The following is a 21,117-nucleotide window of genomic DNA, read 5'->3' as shown; positions in this document are numbered from 1 at the left end:
CAATTATCCACAGCCAAACATTACCCTAGAAAATCACAAGGGTAAGAGAGGATTTATAACAAGATAAAGCTAGTTGTTTAGTGCTCAATAAATCCCTTTGTCCCCTTTATACACAAATTAATAAAACCCCCAAAACCAAACAACAAACCCAAACCAACTTACCTTTTCTAACACGTTTAACAGGCGTTCCTGTTCCAGTTCTTTTAAAATGTTGCATTTTGTCACTTGTTGCTATCTGTTCTGGTGAAACAACATGACGGGCTTCATAGCTCAGTCCGGCTCTGTGAAGATGTCCTCTGACATGATTGGACAGTCCAACACCTGTTTCAAAGGTTGCTGGACAGTACGGACAGGACTTCTTTTCAAGCGACAAATCCGTCCAGTGGAAAACTGAATTATGCTTTGGCAATGCTGATCCTACATTTTCTAAATTCTGAGGATCATGCAAATCATGCAGGAAGTTACTACCCTCAGCATCTTCATAATACTCAAAATAAAAGCCATCATTCTGCTCATAACTAAGTGAAGATTTATCACCAGCTTCATGATCTTCCATTTTACCTTTGAATATGGGGAATAGGTTTACATGCTCCTGATTAATATCACTGTAAGATTCATCCTCCACAGACTGTGTAGTGTAATCACATAGTTCAACATTATCCCATGAACTGTCATCCTCCGTTTCATAGCTGTCTTTTTTTTCAGCAGAGTTAAGTTTCTGTAAAACAACAACAGTCATTTTATGCAGAAAATCTGGATAGCAATCCAAATCATCTCCTGTAACAGAGCCTTCCCTCTTGGATTCTTTAACCACTCTTTTTACAGCTACATGCCTACGATCTTTACAGCCTTCTGCCCTTTTGCAACCAAGATTATTTGAATCCATGACAAAATAATTATTACAGGGACTACTTGATGAAGAAAATAAATGTAAAGAACTGACAGAGTTGGACTCTTCCTTTTTTAAATGCAAAGGATAAGAGTCACTAGATTTTTTAATCATCCTGTAGTTTTCGTATTTGTGTCTATATAAATAATTACTGCTCGTTTTGACACTAGCTTTCTGCTTTGCTGCTTGATGAAAATATTTAGGTTTCTGGTCAATGCTATTTCTAATCAAAAAGGTCTTGTTTGTAGAATTTAGATTGCACACACTTACAGATGACTGTGAAACGCTTTTCCGAGCCTTCTGTATCCTGTAGGGTCTCTTGTGAAGTTTTGCGAAGCTAGTGGACTGTGAAGCAGAGCCAAATGATCTTTTTACATCCTGTTTTAAAACAGAGTTCTTTGGAAAAGTAGAAGATTGTTTGATCAACTGTTTTGTCCTGCTACCAAAATCTAAAGATTCTTCTATTATGCTTCCTTTTCTTTTTTCTAGTCTAAGATGGCTACCAAAGGGATCAATGCACGATGCTGGGTGCAAATATTCCATGTGTTTTTTTAAAATGCTTCTAGCTGAAGTAGTAAATGGACACATCTTACACACATACGTTGATGATTTTTTTGAGGATCCCAAATATGGATCTTTCAAGGATGCCTTTTTCTGTGTTTTCCTCTGGGACATATCGCTACCGATAATGGAACATTTGACTACTGCTCCATGAGCGATCCCTCGATGGCATTCCAGTTCATTTTCTGTCACAGCCATGAAATTGCATTCCTCACAGCAATAATATCTTTTATCTTTTTCATGGGTCTTTGCATGCTGCACAAACGTTTTGGGACAATTGGTACCAAATACACACTGTGGGCACTGTAACCGTGCGCTCCTACCCTCATCCTGAAGTTCTTTCAGCTCACGGATTTCTTCCATCAGTTTCTGCCTTCTTTCCTGGTGAATTATCATATGTTTAAGAAGTGAATTACGATCTCGAAATGTCCTTCCACATTCCCTACATGCATAGGGCCTGGGGACATTGAGATGTCGGAAATGACTGTTCCCATCTAAATGGTACATCATATGCCTATGCAGATGTTTCTTCTCCCTAAAATTCACATTGCACTTTGTACAGGGATAAAATGATGGTTCATCAGTACTGAAAGTAGATGGCGATTCAGAATCATTCTGTTCACATTTGTTTTTTAAAGTATTGGAAAGAAAAGTGCTAGTGTGAACAGGAGAAGTATCTTCTGCACAGTTACTAGTGGGACTATAAATGAGCTGCTGGATAGCATCAACAGCTTCAAGCTCTTCATCTGTGGATTCAGGCTTTACTTTACTCAATGAATATTTCTGCGGTTCTACTATTTGTAGCTCCTCATTCTGCTCTAAGAAGTCAACATCTAATAGTTTCGATTTACTAGGAATACAACTGGTATGACCAAAACAGTCTTCAGTATAGCGTGTTATTTTACTAACATCCATTTTCCTTTTTCGCTTTTTTTCTAAGCCTACTTTACAGTGAATAGGAGACTTCTCCATTGTTTCTTCATTTGTCATAAGAAACTGTATAAACTCTTTTTGTGGATCCCAGCTGGGATCACAACCCGATCTGAAACCACCTGTACCTGAGGAAATGTCTGTTAATGTATCAACACAGTCGTCTTTTACTATTAGATTTTTATCATCCTCACAAACTTCTACTTGGCCTACTAAAGTGCTATCTACACTATTTCCTACTGATTTCTGTGAATCACAACCAATTGAAGCAGAGGTAGGTAGATTTTTAATGGAATGAGTCAGGTTCTTAGCATGTGCTACATCAGGTAACAAAAATAAAACTTGGTGCTGATTTGATTTCTGTGTTGCACTCTTTGCAGGCAGCTGAAGATCATGAACCACTGTCAAAGTTGAGCAGGAATCTGTGTGATGACCTACAGGCTGTCCAGTGGTTAATGAAACACTGCCTTTATTCATAATGGAAGTCTTAGTTGAGGTGGAGTGTGAAACTGGTCCATTAACAGCAGTTCCTCTAGACAAGATAAAGTTTTCGCTAGAAACAGTAGGAGCACCAGCGTGTATAAATAGAGAAGTCTGGCCTCCGCTTAAGGCTTTTTCAGATCTATCCCTTGATAACTCCTCAGGCAGAGTCAATGTACTGTTCTTCTGAAACGACGTGTCGCTCTCTTGTGGTTTAGGAATGCCACCTTCTTCCTCAGATATGAAATTATCACCACATAGGATTTCTTCTTCTTCTTTAGCACCAGTGACTTCAGTATTTATCTCTAAATCATCCATATTGCTGGTCTGTCCATTAAGTACATTTACACTAAAAAACAAACAAGAAAAGAATCAGGCAATCACAGAAATAAATAATGGCATTTTTAATTTACATTTTCTTCAGGATCACTCTTCTTCACACTGTAACCTAAAAATATGGTTTGAACTTGTTAAAAATGTATTGTTTTTATTTAGAATATTCAACATGTTAAAAATTAAGCAATGAAGCAATTAAAAAAACATATGTTTTTGCTGTGCTACGTTAATAACCATACAGCAAACCCGTCACTGCCCAGTATCCCAGACCAAAAAAGCCTAAACACCAACACGCAAGCAAGGCACGGGAAATGAGACCGTCAAAACCTGTGCAAATACATTCCACAAAGTTTATCTTTAGTTGTTTTCTAGAAGCAAAACAAGTTAGGAGTAAAGGCTACTCAGATATCTGCTAGCCATTTTCATGATTTAAAAAAACCCCAGACATAGCAAAGGATCAAACTCACTGAAGAAATAAAATGTCTTCCCATTCCCTTCTTAAAAAGGATTCTCTTTGCTTTAAGATCCTGCTGATGCTATAAGGCCATATTAAATGATCAGCAAATAAAACGGCATCTTCTCAAAGGTGGAGAAACCCCCACAATTCGAAAGAAACACTGAATTAGCATTTACCTACCAAAGGAAATCACAGTGTTGAATCCAGAGCATGACAATAATAGTATCTACTAGTACAGAGAACTACTACATACTCGTTCTCTCTGGGAGGCCTTGTGCGTATGTATCTCTTTCCACAAGCAACTTTCATTCATACACAGTACAATCTACCCAATGCTTAGTGAGCACAAAGGAGTCGCCTACACAGTAAAATCAGTGTGTAATAAATATGAGTGTGAACTTAAGCCTACCCTGGCATTCACCTCTTATATGGGTCCTCAGAACACAGTAAGCATAAGGCATTAAACCACCCATCTAGGAGCCAGAAACATCTATCTAGATTTTACAGCAATCACATATTTTACCCTTAAAGAGCACTATTTGCTTTGATCTTTTGAGGGATTTGATTCCTGCCATCACATACTTAAGTTTCAGCTACTAATTAACATTTTGAATAGAGCTCAGGTAAAAGGAGTCATTACTTTTGAATGACTCTTTGAATTAAGATGTTATAACTCACAACTAATATCCATGGCTCCCTGCAACAGTCCTTCACCGAAATCAAGGAAGACCACTCTTGACATCCTTTTTTCCTAAGGAGAGAAAACAACCCGGTTAAATGACACCACTTTGACCTTTATACGTCACACTCTAAAATGAGTCCAGCATTTCTATTAGTTTTTCAATTCAACATTATGGTACGCTATCCACATGATCCACATAGCTACAACTCCATGGAAATTCTCTGTATTGTGCTTGTCTTCTTTCAGATCAGCAAAAGGGCAAAACAAATACTTTAACTTCCTTTGAGTTAGTAAAAAACAAACCTTAATGTAACAGGACTTATTTACTATTTTGAAGATAAAAGTAATTATATTTGAAGAGAAATATAATAAAAAATGTCACTAAAAATGTTTCCTTTGCTACCTAATCATTGATCTAGCTAGTTTATAAACACACCAACACTCATATCAGATGCATAATAAATGCTTAAAGTGTATGAAATATTTCATTGTATTATTTATCTATAACATACCCTTATGTGAATGTTCTACTCGACACCCCAGTTTCTCACCTTAAGAGTTTTGCATTTCTCTGCTGTTTTGAAATGGATCATTTTCCACCATAATAAAGACTTCCAATAAGATCACATTCAAAGCTATCACCCTAAAATGGTGATAATGCACCACCCAGCAGGAGTCTTTATGTCACGTACAAAGTTAGAAGTGGACAGTGCAAACATACACTAAGAATCAGTAATGCAAAAGTCAATTAAAAGAAGTGAAACCTCCACGGATGCACAACAGCTCCAACAATTTTACAACTGAATAGTGCAAGCTTCACATAATATCAAGCAGCAAAGTATAAAAATTTTCACAAAAAGTTTAGAAGACATTTAGTAAGTCAATTTTGCCTGAAAGTTGTGCATTTTCCTCATTTTATTACTGCAGAGGTAGGCAAACGTATGCTCAGTCAATTTGAGAACCTATATTAGCTTTTCTCAACAGGAAGCAACATTGCTAACGAAGTGGCAAATTCAGTGTTAATGAGTGGCTTCACTGTTACCACCTCTGAGGTAAAACCTTCCATGTTCCAAGTTCCACCCATCTGTTCTGGTGTGAGGGGTTCAGAGGAAGAACAGACGCTTCCCATTTAAAGCAACCTCATTGGTACCCCCCAAACAGCAGGGAGGCAAACTGAGAATATCGTGCCTGCTTGGAGATTGCAATCCTCATTATCAGAATGGCTCCTGAAAACTTTTCACAGGTTTATGTGATGCAGACAAAACCATGTTGCTCTACACACAAAACCATACTGATGCTAAATGCTAGTGTTAAAGCTTAAGTTAAAAAGGTGGCTAGGGCACCCTATAATCACCTTTCAACTGGGCCTCTTCCTGAGTTACCATGAAAAATATCTAAAACATTACACTGTGCTATCATGTAAGAGACTCCTTTCCATATTGTGTATTTATGGAGATTGTGAACTATTCCATATGGATCTGATTTGAAGTCTTCTATGGTAATACAGCTGTCCCTACAGATTTCAGTCTTTGAATCAAGCCTGAAATGCTTACTGTATCAATAATATCGCTGTTACATTTTAATAATTTCTGCTAATTATCACGTTTTTCCAGCTATCAGGGTGGTACAATTTACTATTTTATGTGCAGGACAACAAGAAAGTTAGCAGTCTTAACAGCGTTGTATTAAAGAAAACTTAAAAGAAATTAAAGACAAATATAAAATATATTTTAAATTACAGTCTTGTGATGACACTGAGTCAAGATGCAATATTTAATTTACATTGTATACTCCACATGTAGAAATGTATGCAGTAACAGTGCTAGGTTTAACTAGACACACACAAGAAAACATTCCACATAACGCCATCGTTTTGAGGACACGTTATCACCTAACTTGGACCACTCAGGAAGCACAACACTAAACTGAAACACTACTTAGTCTGAACACTCAGAGGGGGGGGAATATATCATTGGAACAACCAAGATGTAATCGAGGCCATGCAATATTCTTTGGATGTTTCCATCACAGTTTTAAAACTATCTTCTCTATACCAGATCAGAAATAAAAATGTATTATTTCTGTCAAAATATATAGTAATTAATCCTTACCTAGTGTACTTGAAAAGTTAAAAGTTGAGATCAAACTTTAAATTTGCTGGAAATAGTGCTTGTTATAGCCTCTACCAGGGCAAACACTATACAGTTGAGGTAATTTTTATTTAATCACATAGTGCAATATACCTAGGAGATAAGTAAGTATAAAAATGGCAATGCTCAAAAAGCCTACACAAGCGTACGCAAACCCAGGCTCATACCTTTGAAACATACTTATTCAATTAAAATATTTCAGTTAAGCCCAGAATGACTGTAATGCAGTTTAACAGTGATATTCCTGGATTACGTGACACACTATTTATTAAATAGAAATTATTTCATATTTAGAAGTAGAAACCAACCAGGTATTTAGCCAACTAGAGCTACATTCCACCCCTATTTAAGTACTTTCAAATTTACTATTACAAATTATTGTTTTTCTTCACAAAATATCAGTTTTTAAAATCATGAGTTTTTCAGATATGACTGCCTGTGGCCAGATAGTCTAAGCATTAAAAAAGCTAAGGTCAGATCTATCTTCAAGCTGACAGATCATAATTTAAATGCCTTAGGCTAATCTTATTGTCTCAAAAATCTTGAACATCAGTATTTTTGCAAACTATCAGCACTTGCTATAACACCCTTACTACACTACATCTTGAGGTTACTACAGAAGAAATGAGGTGATAATTGCATATTAACATAATTATTCCATAATCCCTCTGAGCAAGCTTCCTAGGTCACTCAGTAATTCAGATTAGATGCAACCTTCCTGTCATCAGATCTATGCTGTCCACTTTCTGTTCATTAATAATTCTTTTTGATAGGAATGTCCTTAATTCCATTTTCTATGTACATTATTAATTGTATTTATTATCAGTAAGTTTATGACATTTTCAAGTTCTTATTTCATAATGACAACTTTGGCTATGTAATAGGGTCACACACCAAATAAAGAGTATTGCCTTCATGCAATGCTAGTTCATTAAAGCTTACACTCCAGCACTAAGTGTACTATGTTGTTGCCTGCTAGCAGTTGTACTTGGAGATTTGCCAGTTTCTGTTACAAAAGCCATGTTATTTTACAAGGATTTAACAGATTTGAAAGCACACTGGAGCTGAAAAATTAAGATGGAAGAATTCGGCTGAATTTGTGAAAAGCATGGAGTACTTTTATGTGTTTTGATATCAAGTTCTCATTAAATTCATAAATATAAGCCAGTGAGCTAAAAGCACAAAGCAACTATTAAGTGGCTCAAAAAACTTAGAAGCTATCTCCTAAATGGATTTAATCAGCCTAGTTAAAGTAACTAAGGAAATACGCTACCTTTCAGCGGTGCTGTAATGAAGGCAAAAATACACTCGTCCTGTGCTAAGTAACTCCTCAGAAGTCAAGTTCTTTCAGCAAATATGTGAACAAACAGGACACTCAAGGGATTATCCAAATATTCAAGATACAGGAAAAGTGTTTCAGGTTTGCACTGTTCCCATTTAGATTCTTCCTCAAGACTCTGTTATGTAAATAGAGAAAACTAACGAAATCTATCATTTTATCCACAAGCAGTCCTGTAATAAAGCTTTCTTAAGTGACAGTTTATATTAAAGATGATGGAACCAAAGTCACAGATTTTTAGGCAACAAGCAGCAGACCAGAGAGAGCTTAGGCACAGGACGAAAGAGGTGTCTCCTTCCACTCTGCCCCATTACGCAGTCTACTACTTGAACGACTTAATCACAGCAAACATCAAGCACAGAGCTTCCGTCAAAAGTGAAATGTTTAAGAGCCCTTGGAAAACGAAGGTTTGTACAGGGTAATAGAGGAACTAGTAGTGTATTAGCATAAACCAGCCACATCTTGAGAAAAAAAATCAAGTTACTCAGAGGATAGCTGTGTAATATCTTTGCTTCTTCCACACAGCAATGCACATAGCTCACACCTCCTGACTTTGGGTGTTATCTAGCAATATGAATACCTAAAGTCAGTATAAATCACAATACTTCAATCATTAGAAGAATACCTACTACTTGTTTTCCACTTTTTGCCATCTTAAAAAGCTATCCAGATCCACCCTTCAGATGAACAGAACCACAAAGCCTGACAACCAGAGAATGAGTCAGTGACTCACCTTGCCTTCCTCTAGTTTCTATTTATGTTTGCAAATTAAGTTGTTGAAAATACATTCCCTTCTACATAGCAGACACTGACTATTTGTAGACCTCCTTACTCAGCTTTGAAACCTACAAATTCACCTGAACAATTCTGGATTTTTGTTTTAACTTCGGTAGTTAAGAGACAGCTTGTTTAATATGCACAACGTAATGAAAAATGCTCTCCCTACTTTACATATAAGTATATGGTTATTAATATAAATAGAGTCTAAGGACTTCCACTGAAAACTAGTTATCTTCAATTCAGATCCACAGCTGTTCACACAAAAACACAAGTAAAGAAATACAGTTATAGCCACCCACAGTATAACCTTTTGTTATACTGCTGAAAGATTCACTGAGTTGTCATACATCTGTGGAAAAAGCTGACCAAAGAGAAACTATAAATTACAGAAGAGTCATCACACAAAAGCTGCCTGTAAGATTATACTCTGGAACATCAAAACTGAAGCATTCTTCTTGATAAGTTTGTTTACCTGAAACTTTGTTTCTAATGAAACAGTTTATTCAAAAGCTGTGTGTTAGGTAGTAAGGAGAAAAAAAAAAAAGTGTTTCCCTAAAAATGTCAAAATTTCAGAAGGTTTATTTCTGGTCTAAAATGTTTAAGAGTGATATTTTAACATTTCATATGTGAAAGGAAACAAGACACAACTGAAAAATAACCACCTTACAATTCAGAAATCACGGAAGAGAATACCATTACTGCCACCGACCATTCTTAATCTTATTCCTCTAATATTGATTTGCTTGGGAAAATAAAACCAGTTTGTCACAGTGGGGTGCATCATGCTAAAATTCAATACTGAAATCAATAAAATAAATGACAACACAAGTGTCACAAGAAGCAGACATATGACTTTAAAAAAATACTCTAGTTGTAAGTGTTGAAGGAGCCGTTCAAGATGGTATCATTGGTAAAGACTTTTCAAAGTGAATTAGGTATTTCTAAAAGACACCTAGCAAGTACAAAAAACCCAGGATTTTGAATGTGATAACTTAAGAACAGTCACATGTTTTCTGGCAACTCCACAGGCTTCCATAACTCCCCCCCCAGCACTCCACAGCCCTGTTCACAGAGGACAGCCAAGTACCTAAGTCTCTGTGTTCCTGCAGCTCTTTGTCTAGTTTGGATTTGTAGTAGTACAATCTGGTTTGAATTGCACTGCCATTAGTTTCTACTAAAGATGAGGAAAATTCAATATTCGATTGTTACACTAAATGCAGACATAGATAGACAAATGACTAGCAGCACTCCACTAAGAGAGACAGAAGTTTGAAAAAACCAGACTTAATGCTCTATGATAACACACGTTATTTCTCTCCAAAACTGTTCCCTTACATACTTCTGCATGCATAGATAAATTCTTTTCCTTCCTGTCAATCTCACATGCTCACACCTTTTTTTCCCTCTCTAAAGAAACTTGATGTTTGAGAAAATACTTTTAATCTCTTTCATCACCATTACCTGTGTTTTTCAGTCAAATGTTTTCTTAAGCCTCAAGCATAGTAACAAAAATTGCTTTTATCTGGACACAATACAATGAATAGTTTATTTTGTAACCATCAGCATTGCAAAACAACGAAGTTTTTCCTCATTACAGTCTATAAATAAAAGCCCTGCTCCCACCCTTGTTGTGACACTGTTTTTATCATGCTGCCAAAAAAGTAAGGGTTGTGATGAGCGGTACAAAGTGCAGTTGGTGGCCAGTAACTAGCACTGTATCCTGGGGTCAGTACTGGGTCCAACACTGTTCAACATCTTCATTAATGACCTGGATGATGGGTCAGAAGACACTCTCCAACAAGTCTGCTGCTGCTAAGAGACTGAGCAGAGTGGCTGACAGACCGGAGGGTTGTACTGTCATTTAGATGGACCTCAACAAGCTGGAGAAACGGGGTGACAGAAACCCTGTGAAGTTCAACAAAGTAAATTATGAAGTCCTGCACCGTGAGTAATTCCATGGACCAGTAGATGCTGAAAAGCAGCTTTGCAGAGAAGTACCTGGGGGTCCTGTTGGACAGCAATCTGAACATGAGCCAGCAATGCACCCTTGTGGCAAAGGCGGCCAACAATATCCTGGTCTGCACTGGGAGCATTGTTGGCACACTGAGGGAGGTGACTCTTCCCCTCTACTCAGCACTGGTAAGGCTACATCTGGAGCAGTATATCTAATTCTGGGCTGCCCAGTCCAACAGAGATATGGAACTACTGGAGACAGTCCAGTAAAGGGCCACTAAGACAATTAAAAGACTGTAGCATCTCATATGAGGAAAGGTTGATAGACTTAGGACTGCTCAGACTGGAGGAGAGAAGGCTCAGTAGGATCTCGTCAGCATACAAACATCTGAAAGGAGGGTACAAAGATGGAGCCAGACTCCTTTCCAGTGGTGTCCAGTGATAGGACAAGGAGCAATGGGTACAAACCAAAGTATGTGAGTTTCCATCCAAAAGCAAGGAAAACTTTTTTACTGTGAGAGTGAATAGCACAGGTTGCTCAGAGAGGTTGTGGAGCCTCCAACCTTGGAGACATTCAAAGCTGTCCAGACATGGTCCTGGGCAAGCTGCTCTAGGTGACCCTGCTTATGGCAGAGAAGACTGGACAAGATCCCCAAGGATCTCCCTTCCAACCTCCACTATTCTGGGATTCTGTTTCAGTATACTTTGCCACACAGTAACCAATTCTCACTTACTTTACTCCTTTTTAGAGTGCTCATATGTTCAGACTGTCCACTTTCTCCTTTCATTTCAAAACATTAGCAATATAGGCACAAGAGTATTTTAATAAAAAAAGTTCCCAACTACCGACTTCAGATTTACTGTTCTGGCAGCTTAAGAAAATTACAGAAAAACGATTAGGTATACAGGAAAAGTGCATATCCCAAGTTATGCTGAACATATTCACAGCAAAACTGTAATTTGATAGCCCTTTCCCTTCTACCTCTCTGCCAGCATTCCTGTTTTCCAGAGCGCACTCACTAAAAGAGGTAATATTATCAGTCAGTAAAGTAATATCACACCCAAATTTACAAACATGCACTTCCCCATCCCACCTCATTTTCTACTAGTATTTTTACAATTCAGGACTCCCACAGGATGAATCCCTCTGTGTCACAATTTATCAGAAGCCTTCTTGATATGTCACGCCTCAGAGGGGCCGAAGGACGCTGGATCCTCAGTGTCAGCTTTTCAGGCAATACAATAAAAATATTTCCTCCTCGCAGAACCCACTCCCACCAGCAATGCTCTGTTATAATTCCAGTCACAGTGAGCAAGACGTTTCACGAAGAGCACACGTTTAGGGAAGTACTTGCATTCTTCCAGGCTCTAGTCTCACCACTACAGTCCTTACATGGGGATAATACTAACATGAAAGATCTGCTGTCACTGCAGAAGACTCTGGCTTGCAGAGAAGAGGAAGTTGTCTCACCATGGAGCCATATGCTGTCAAATTACTGTGCTATACATTGGAATTATGCTTTTCTTTGATGCAAAGCCAATTTAAATTAACTCCTGCCTTCCTCCACTCCCCCAGGTTCCTTCTTTCACACTTGATCAACAATTTCATTACCTAGTTTAAAAGGCTGGGACCCACGCACTGCTGAATTGGCACAACCATGAGGCAACAACTATGAGTAAGGGCAGAAACTTTTACTAGATTTGTTGACAGAAAAATCTACTGGGGAAGCTTTTCCTAAAATTAATATCAATAAATAAAGAAGTGAAAATGCAGAGCATGTTTCAGAATGCAAAAGAGAAGCTTTGGCAGTCCTCTATGTAGCTGCAAAAGACAACATTATGAAGAATACTACCATGAAGCAAATTCTACGTTCTAAAATTACTTGAAGTACACTACTCAATTGAAGTAAAATGCTAGAAGTAAATGCCAAAATAATTCAACTGGGGAATGTTAAATACATCTTCTGAGAATACTATTAGCACAAGAAGTGCTCTTAAATTACATATTAGACATGATAGCTAGGATTTCTATAGAGACATCCAAATGCAAATCCTTCCAGTAGGTTTAATAAACAGTACTTTCATTTCTAAACCACATCACTAACTTTCAGAAATTTTAAAACAGATCTACTCTCTCTTAACCTATAGTTTTACAGAATCAAAGTCACTTCATCTGCTCAGAAACAAGGCCTTTTGAAGCCAGGTACTGCCACCAAGTGGTGGTGAAATTCCGTATGCAAATCTAATTACTCCCCATGTGTAAAGCACACGGAGCTGGAAACGTTCCCCCAGCCACCAAACAAGAGTGATGGTCTACTAACACAAAGACATTTAAAATTAATCAAAGCAGAACCTACAGAATTTTCATATCCAAATCTGAAACTGACTTTCAATTTAAAACAAAGTTTTTTCCTACAATTCAGTCTTTTTGTTCAGACACCTTTTGTGAGCAGCTGGGTAAAGAACCCTTATTTTCCAATAAAAATCTAATATGTATCAACGAACTTACTCTAATAATTAGCTGTTTTCCATAACTCTATACAAATTTCCCATGACTACAACTACATGGCCACAAAAGTCTTATTTTCAACATATCCCAAATTTCAGAGAAAGGTAAACTCAGTAACTGAAGCAGAAGACCTCTTAATTCTGACCTTATTTCCTATTATATTAAACGAAAGTTGTAATTATTCTTATCCAGCATTACCTGAAACATACCTAGAAATTTCTCATGCTTTTTGCTTTTTTGGCTGGTAGCTACATGCTGTACATGTTTTAACACTTTCACAAATTTTAAGATGGTCTCTCCTGCTAATATAGAGAGACTTCTTAACTCCTAGAGCATGCTGGTTTTCCCAATTATAAAAAACTACTTGAAACAAACACTATGCTTTTACTAATTTAATTTAGAACCTTGGTGTAATGAATTGCATTAGTGATACTCACTCATCCTTACCAGCAAACTGGATCTCATCATCCTCTACATTCTTTCAGTGATCCAGGGTTAAAAAGCTAGTAAGATTGTAGGTAACAGTGTCAAATAAGGCCAAAAAACCCCATCTTGTACCTTTTGAGATTAACAACGAAAACTTCTGTCAAATTGGAGAAAGTTATTATACTTACTGATGAACAAATGAAATGAGAGTTTTTAAAAGACCTAAAGCTATATAACTCTGTATATGACCAGATGAAGACAAAACTCATTAACTCCAAGTGACAAGAAAAGATAGGGTTCACTCCCCTGATAATTGGGTTTTGTTCAGTTGTTTAAAAGTGTAAAAAAAAACACTCAACAAACAAAATAAAGTCATTGATATAAGTGATTTATTTGATGGCAGAAAACTCAACTTCATGTTACCAGGATAATATGAACAAGATGAACATTGTAGGAGATCCCTGTCTGAGCCGAAGAAACACAAATCCCACATACTCAAATTTATCCTGTGCAGAATTCTGTATATAACTCATGCTTCTTCAACATATGTGATGCCATTATTCATTTATTACATTCTCCACTTTTAGGTAAAGCAATACTAAATATGTTCAAGGCAGTTTCTGGAACCAAGTCTGGTTTTGCCCAGTATCTCAAATGCTTAAAATCTGGCCTCACACTACACACTGCTACAGGGAAATTCAGCAGAAACATCTACCTTCTATGACATTTCCTCTTACACAGAAGTGTGACCCATTACACTGTTAACACACTGAAACCAAGATTATTTCCTCCTAGCTTTCCCCCATATTTAAAACAAGACAGGTCCTCCCATGGGGCTCAGAAGATGCAGTCTGGAAGTCAGAAAACCTAAGAACAAAGACTACAGTTATCCCAATAAATTCACTGTTTTAAATACTCTTACACCTGTGGGATTTTAATTGGCAATATATATATATATATTTTTATTATTTTCCAGAAGTCAAGGTATCACCTTTCACATTTGCCTTAGGAAAGCAAAGGATCTGAAATTAGAAGAATGAAACGCCTAAATCCTTTATTCAAAGAAAACCTACATGGAAAGCACGCTATCAGAGTCATTAGGAAATGCATTCTGGTCAAGAGCACAAGAAAAATGTTTAAGCAAGTATTTAAATCACATTTTCAGTTATTGCTTTAAATGACCTAGGTTTACACAAAAGGACAAGTCTGCACTGAGTTGTGGAGTTAAGTTCATTGTTTAGACACTTATAAGATGCTGCAGCCACTACACTCATGAGTGGAGACAGAAGACAGAGGCTTTGGGGAAATGCAGGTTGTTCTTTAAAATGAAATCTTTCAATCATCCTTGCTGCCCTTCTCTGAACCTTCTTCAACACTGCTACGTTGTTTTTCAGTCACAGGACTACACTAATAGCCAAGAAGCAATACACATTGCAATGCAATGCATCTATGGTACACCACAAATTTGTATAACTGGATCCGGTTTTTGTTTTATTCTGGTTTTTGTTTTGTTCCCTGATAATACGTAGTATTTTCATTGATTTACTGACTATTCAGTTGTCATTTTTACAGAATCGTCAGAACCTCAAGATCTCCTCCAAGCAATAACAATACTGATCAAACGTCATCACACTGTTTCCATGTATTCTTTCACACATTTTTCTGTTCTCTTGTTATGCATGCAAGAGTACAGGCTTTCTCCTCAGAGACCAGCTTTTTTCCATTTTACACAGCTAACCACCAGTAAGATGAAAGGTCTTCGGAGTTTCACTCAGAAGATTTCATGCCCAAAGAACACACTCAGTTATTTATATATTGGATTTCTCAACTATTTTTCTGTATTTAAACCAGTAACGAGATAACACATAAATTAAGAAGAGACAAAACTGTAAGCATTAGGTACTGAAAGCATTAGAAGACACAGAGAACAATCTAAATCTTACTGTGAATTCAAGTCCCCTCCCTAGCTGTAATTCTTGTTTCACACTCGTCCTCAGATAAAGTATTGCCTTTTGCAGAGTTATATTAATTCCTTTTCTCAAAGCAGAAGGTTCTAGGAACCTGCAAAGTCAGGGTAAGCAGTAAACGTCCTCTATGCATAAGTATATACATACTACAGCAGTATAGCTTACTTTTAGCTATTCATAGTTCAGAAGACAATTCATAATCAAAGCCCTGAAACAGTTACACATTATACAAAGGAACAACACTGAACGGAAGAGTTAAGTTCCCCATAAAGCATTCTGCTGTAATCAGTATTTTAAAATTTACAGCAGCAGCTCTAAAAAAAGTCTTAGCAGAGCAAAGATACAAACAAAGCAGGTCATATCTATTTTAAAATGCATGTACTACATTTTTAAAGCTACATTAAATCTATATATTAATTGGAGATCAGAAATGAAGAACAAGCTCATCTGAGCGAGTGGGATCTCCCTTCTCACCTCTTCAAAATATCAAGTCACCACAAGCAGCTGTATTCTGAGATGGCATATTAGTCAAACAGCAAGCAGGAAACTTGAGCAGCCAGCTTTTGTTTGTTATGGAAGCCTGTGTACACAAGTCCATTGTGCTCTGTCTCCACAGCAGAAAATTTACCAAACTGTCGGGCCTTACCTAAAGATACTATTGAAAGACTCAAGCTAAAACAGATTAAAGCAAATTGCTCTTTTGTTAAATGTTTCACATCATTTAATGGAGAAGAGATTAATTTTATAGGTCAAAGTATTCCTGAAGTAGAATATCAAGTAACATGAAGAGAAACAATCTGGGCTTAGCTAAATTGTTTTTCTCCAGGTAAGAGGGCGGTGGTAGAGAAGAAGAAATGCCAAAGTTACAGAAAATTTTTCCTAGACAGACACTTTGCAACTGCAAATGAACACAAGTTCTACAGCTCATGAGTACCAGCAGTAAATCTTCATATACTTTGTCTTCCAAGTAGCTCCCAAAGGACTCCTGAGGACAGGAAGGCTGGGGTGTGTGTGTGACCCCCAACAGGATTTCATTATTAAAAATATGAAATACTATTCTGGTAGCTGGTCAAGTTTCCCACACAGTTATTTATTAATAGACTAAGTGCAAGTTTAACACACTGCTTTGACAATGCGCTTTCAAAGTACACTTTCAGTACTTTGAAACCAGGCGGGTAATACGCAGAGAATGAAATTCATTTGAAGTACTCCTAATTTTGAGTCTCAAGAGCTAGCAGAATGCCGTGATAGCTTTTTGACTATAATACTTTAGGGAAGAAAAGCATAATTATCATCATAATCTTTACATATTAGGTGAGTGTGTTTTTTGTTCCTATTTTGGTATCACAGAAGTTCATAAATTACAGTAATCAAGATACATGTTTCTATACAACTTGCACTGACCACATTTTCTGAGTGTTTAGCAGTATATGCCAAGGATCCAAGGAATCTGACAAGAGAAACAAACCCACAAAGCTTACTCTCACCTTTGTTCGATTTACATTAAGCTGTGAGATCCACTTCCACATGAAAACAAACCTGCAAAATAAAACAAGAACTTACTGTACACAGCTGTCATTGTTCTCTGATTGTGTTCTAGACTATCATACAAGACAGACAAAGCACAGAGACAAGAAATCCACAGCGACAGAAGTATTCTATCAGTTTTGTCTCAAGGTAGAAATATCAAAATTCCAGTGGTTGTCTCTCAAACACACGAGTAATTTTCAAATAACATAATGTTGGTACTTCAGTTAAAAAACCCACCAAGAAATCATACCAAATATACACATGCTATTAAACTATGTGGGCAGAACAGGGAAAAAAACATTGCATGGCAAGAAAAGCTGTGCTGCATTTTCTGCTAGTGCCTTCAAAGTCAGCTACCTTAAGTTCCCTGAATGGGGAATGAAGCACAGAAAGGTAATGGTTACAAATGAAAGTGCTTTTTAAATCTTTCTAGCAAAACCAATCGACATATCTGAGATTAAGTGTCAGAGGGTTTTAAACCTAGGCCTCACTAATTCCTTGCCTTTCCTAGGACAGAGTTGCATTTATTATTTTTAAGGCTAGTCGGCCCATTTTAAAAACATAATTTTCTTTGCCTTCATGAGGGCTGATTAATGTCAGATTAAATGCTCTAATATCAGTTTTGCTCATGGATCTTTAACAGAACTAACTATACAAGAAGATTTTTCACCTCCTAGTTGGGAGATATCAGACTATATAACGTTTGGAAGAGACTTTGGAAGTCACTGAAGCTGCACAAAACCAAGAATGAATCTGAGCACAGCTCTCTACAGAACTGGGACTACTAACGAGGACACAGCAACTAGCATACAGCATTACAGAGAGGCCTATTCATATCTAAACTAATGTATCCATCACCAAAATGAACTCTGAAAGAAATACCTATCCTCACATACTGCTTAAGATTCCTTCCTTCAATTTACTCACACCAAGCTTTTGGATTCTGAGTTCCCTAGTCAATGCGTAACTATCTCAAAGCCACCTGCCCAAATTACAAAGACAGACAGGTAAGGAAAGGCAGACCTTTCAATAAAGTCTTTCTGGGCAATACAAAGCAACAGAAGACAAGTCTTCAAGCTCCTTTTCCTAGCTCCAGGATAATTTCCTAACTTTACATGAAACTGCAGCCTTTAAGCATTAATGTTATTCAAAACACATGCTCATTTCTCAAATAAGGTGTATTACAGAAAAAAATTAAAATTCTTTAGTCGGGTTTTAAAGTAGATATTCATGTGCCTGGAGAAGCAAAAGTCTTATTTTCAAACAGCAATGGAGCCTTGATGTATGTTACAGAATATAAATGTAAAGCTACAGTTAAAAATGCCCACAAAATACACCTGCACATACGAAGACCCAAAACACCTTTCAAAAAATGGGAAAGAAGGTCTATGCAGGCGTTACATTATCAAACACTAAGATGGGCACTAACCCAGACATCTCAGTAAACCTGTGCACTTTGGCTGGCCCTTCTTTCACTGCAAGAACACCAATGCCTCTGCCCCTGTGCGAAATGATCTCACACCACCACTGTTAACAATTCTTGTATCTTCTGAACATTGCAGTTAGCTAAACATTAGCAATAACTGTTCTCAACATAGATTTCATGGTTTGTGATTCAAGTGCTGACAGGATCTTTGCATCAAAGGATTGAGCCCAAACAACTGTAGATCACTGTGGTAATACAGCGGGGCTGTCGTACAACCCATGACTTACCCTAACAGCTTTTCCATGGAAACACATTACTTCAGACCAACCAATTTAATTTACTCTTTTGACATAAAATGGGAAATCTTACCCTACACCACCTATTTGGAGGGCAGGTAGTCTTGTGTTCACTGAATGTGCTCTTTGGCAGAATTAAAATGCAAGTACTCTTGAATGTAGTAACTATTCTTTGGTTCACAGGAAGCTTACAGACCACTTTGGGGATAAATCCAGGGTTACTCTGTATCTACATCTGGCACAGAGGAAAAGAGAAGGGAACAGAAAAGATGGGCCATCATATTCTGGATATTTTCCAGCTGAAGGAAAGGTGATAAGTTTCACAAAATCATCAGCAAGCAAACTGCTGAAGGACCAAAAGCCTGACCACTGCAGCCCTGTGTTACAAACTTCAAAGGGCCCGGCAGAATTAACCACCTTTTTTTGGATTTCAAACCCACTAGTGTTCCAAGCTCCACCCAAGAGTAAACAGTAGGCACAGCTGCATGCAAACATCTCCATGAAGGCAATGCAATCCACATCAAGACACCAGATCTTTAGCCCAAACTACTGATAGCATTGAGACTCTCACTGGTTTAAGTGACTCAACTCAGAGTACTTAAGAACACTCACCTCTCAAAGGTCTTTCTGCTGTCAAGGAATATTCCTCTCACTCCAGCAGAAACAACTGAACTCTAACACCTACGATTCATTTCAAGGGTGTTGGCATTTGGAATAACTGAGCACCTGAAATTTTTCAGCAGCAAATCCAAGAGAGGTATTTCTCCAAGCCTCTTAAGCAAAGGCAAAGATGTCAAAATCACAGATGCTCTGGCTCTGATTTTCCTGTCTTAATTCTCAATACCAGGAAAAGGAGTGAGAATGAAAGCTGCTCTCCATCACCAGGTAATAAAGGCAGCATCAAAAGGGACTCAGAAGCAAGTAAGAAATGTAGTTAGAGCATTCACCTTGCGGCCTCACCATTCCAAGAGTGAAAAGGGGCCCACAGCAGGTACAAGGACTGCTGTGAAGTGGTTAAGCTTCTGATCACTGATAAACAGCTGCTTGTTCCGATAAGGGCAGAGAACAGGAAGAGGAAGAAAACTGCCATGGTGGAGATGGGTGATATCTCAAGTGTACCCCCAGTGATACTACAGAAACACAGAGGGGCGGACAGCGCTTTAAAAGCACAAGTGTTTCTCATTGATTGGTGAACATCTAAGGCTGGTTCAGTGCTAGCAATGATCACCTTGCCCAGTGACACAAAAAAAAAGCAGCATACCAGTGATACTCCTCTTCATGCAACACATGAAAAAGGCCAAAGCAGGCACAAGAAGTTCTCCAGTCTGTATGCAATGAGAGAGTTGCATCTGTGGGATTGCTCAGCGACACAACCACCCCTCAAGTGTATCTGAGCTACAGAGACACACAGATCCTCAAAAGGCATTTGTTTGACGAATAATTTAAAAGGCTGTATATACAGGCTGTAAAGTAATTGCTACAGATAATCACACTAGACTAGTTAAATTTTTTAATCTTTCTGGCTGCTAGAGAAGAGCTACGAAAGCTTCTATAATACTGCTTTCCCAAGTAAACAAGTTACAGTTGCTACTTCAAAATTCAGGTTCATAAAGAACAACCAAGAGAACAACTTTCACACCCATAAAGAGAGCAAAGGCTTTATCCATGACTCTTTATCAAGCTCATAACCATTCATAATACAAGGTTTATATAAAGACAATTAATCTGAGTTAAAATGTGAGTTACTACACAGAATTTGCCTAACTACTCCTCCTGTCATTAGAGTTGGATCTTATGTCAAGACTGAATGTAATTTTATTCACTTTCTACTTATATTAGGGCCCTGCTTGCTGTAATCAAGTATCTCCTGTATCTTGCCCCTCTTTGAAGAAAAAAGTTTGAGAAACTAGAATGCAAAGGTACACAACGAATAAATAAAGTCTGCAGTAATCCTGATGAGTTTTGACCTACTTACCTACTACTTAGCCCTTACTTCCTAACAGATGTTATAAATCTAACTGGGAAAAGACATGTAACCATCTTTTAACCACCACCTTCTCCAGTTGCAGTCAGGAACATAATTCATGGACAAGTTTTTTAGTGGTTTCTTCTGTTTGCTTGGGTTATTTTTGTTGTTGTTTGTTTTTTTTAGAGAGTTGTAATGTAATACAAAACTAACTTTTGCCCCTATAGCTGATTATGCTTGTAGGGGAAGGAAGGAAGGGCAAGAAACAAAGGCTGGAATAAACTATACTATACAAACTACTTTTATTGGTATAAGCTACGGCTAAGCAGTCTATCTCAGCAGCTTAACAAAGACACAACAAAAGGCTTGCAACTGTAGTCTCGACTTCAAGTAGTTTCCAGGACTTACAAAATTTGATTAGTTGGTTGGGTGTGGCATTT

At 37.6% G+C, this 21,117-nt stretch overlaps 1 protein-coding gene across 10 annotated transcripts in view; it reads right to left on the bottom strand.

The window, feature by feature from the left end:
* The window catches only part of ZNF644 (zinc finger protein 644), an 80,828-nt gene that overhangs the window by 15,725 nt on the left and 43,986 nt on the right, over window positions 1-21,117 (bottom strand). For 6 of the 10 annotated variants that reach the window (XM_040610812.1, XM_040610813.1, XM_040610811.1 and 3 more), the window contains 3 exons: window positions 16,947-16,998; window positions 4,332-4,404; window positions 163-3,209 (listed from right to left, as the gene is read on the bottom strand). In XM_040610812.1, the coding sequence (XP_040466746.1) occupies window positions 163-3,178 (3,016 nt within the window). In that variant the 5' untranslated portion in view covers window positions 3,179-3,209; window positions 4,332-4,404; window positions 16,947-16,998. Of the gene's footprint in view, window positions 1-162; window positions 3,210-4,331; window positions 4,405-16,946; window positions 16,999-18,784; window positions 19,928-21,117 lie in introns of those variants that run through there. The other 4 variants (XM_040610817.1, XM_040610818.1, XM_040610816.1 and 1 more) reach the window with 2 other exon arrangements.

This window comes from Falco naumanni, chromosome 11 (assembly GCF_017639655.2).
Source record: "Falco naumanni isolate bFalNau1 chromosome 11, bFalNau1.pat, whole genome shotgun sequence".
Taxonomy (NCBI): domain Eukaryota; kingdom Metazoa; phylum Chordata; class Aves; order Falconiformes; family Falconidae; genus Falco; species Falco naumanni.
Note: the sequence above shows the minus strand (reverse complement) of the source record. Positions and strands in the feature narration are given on the sequence as shown.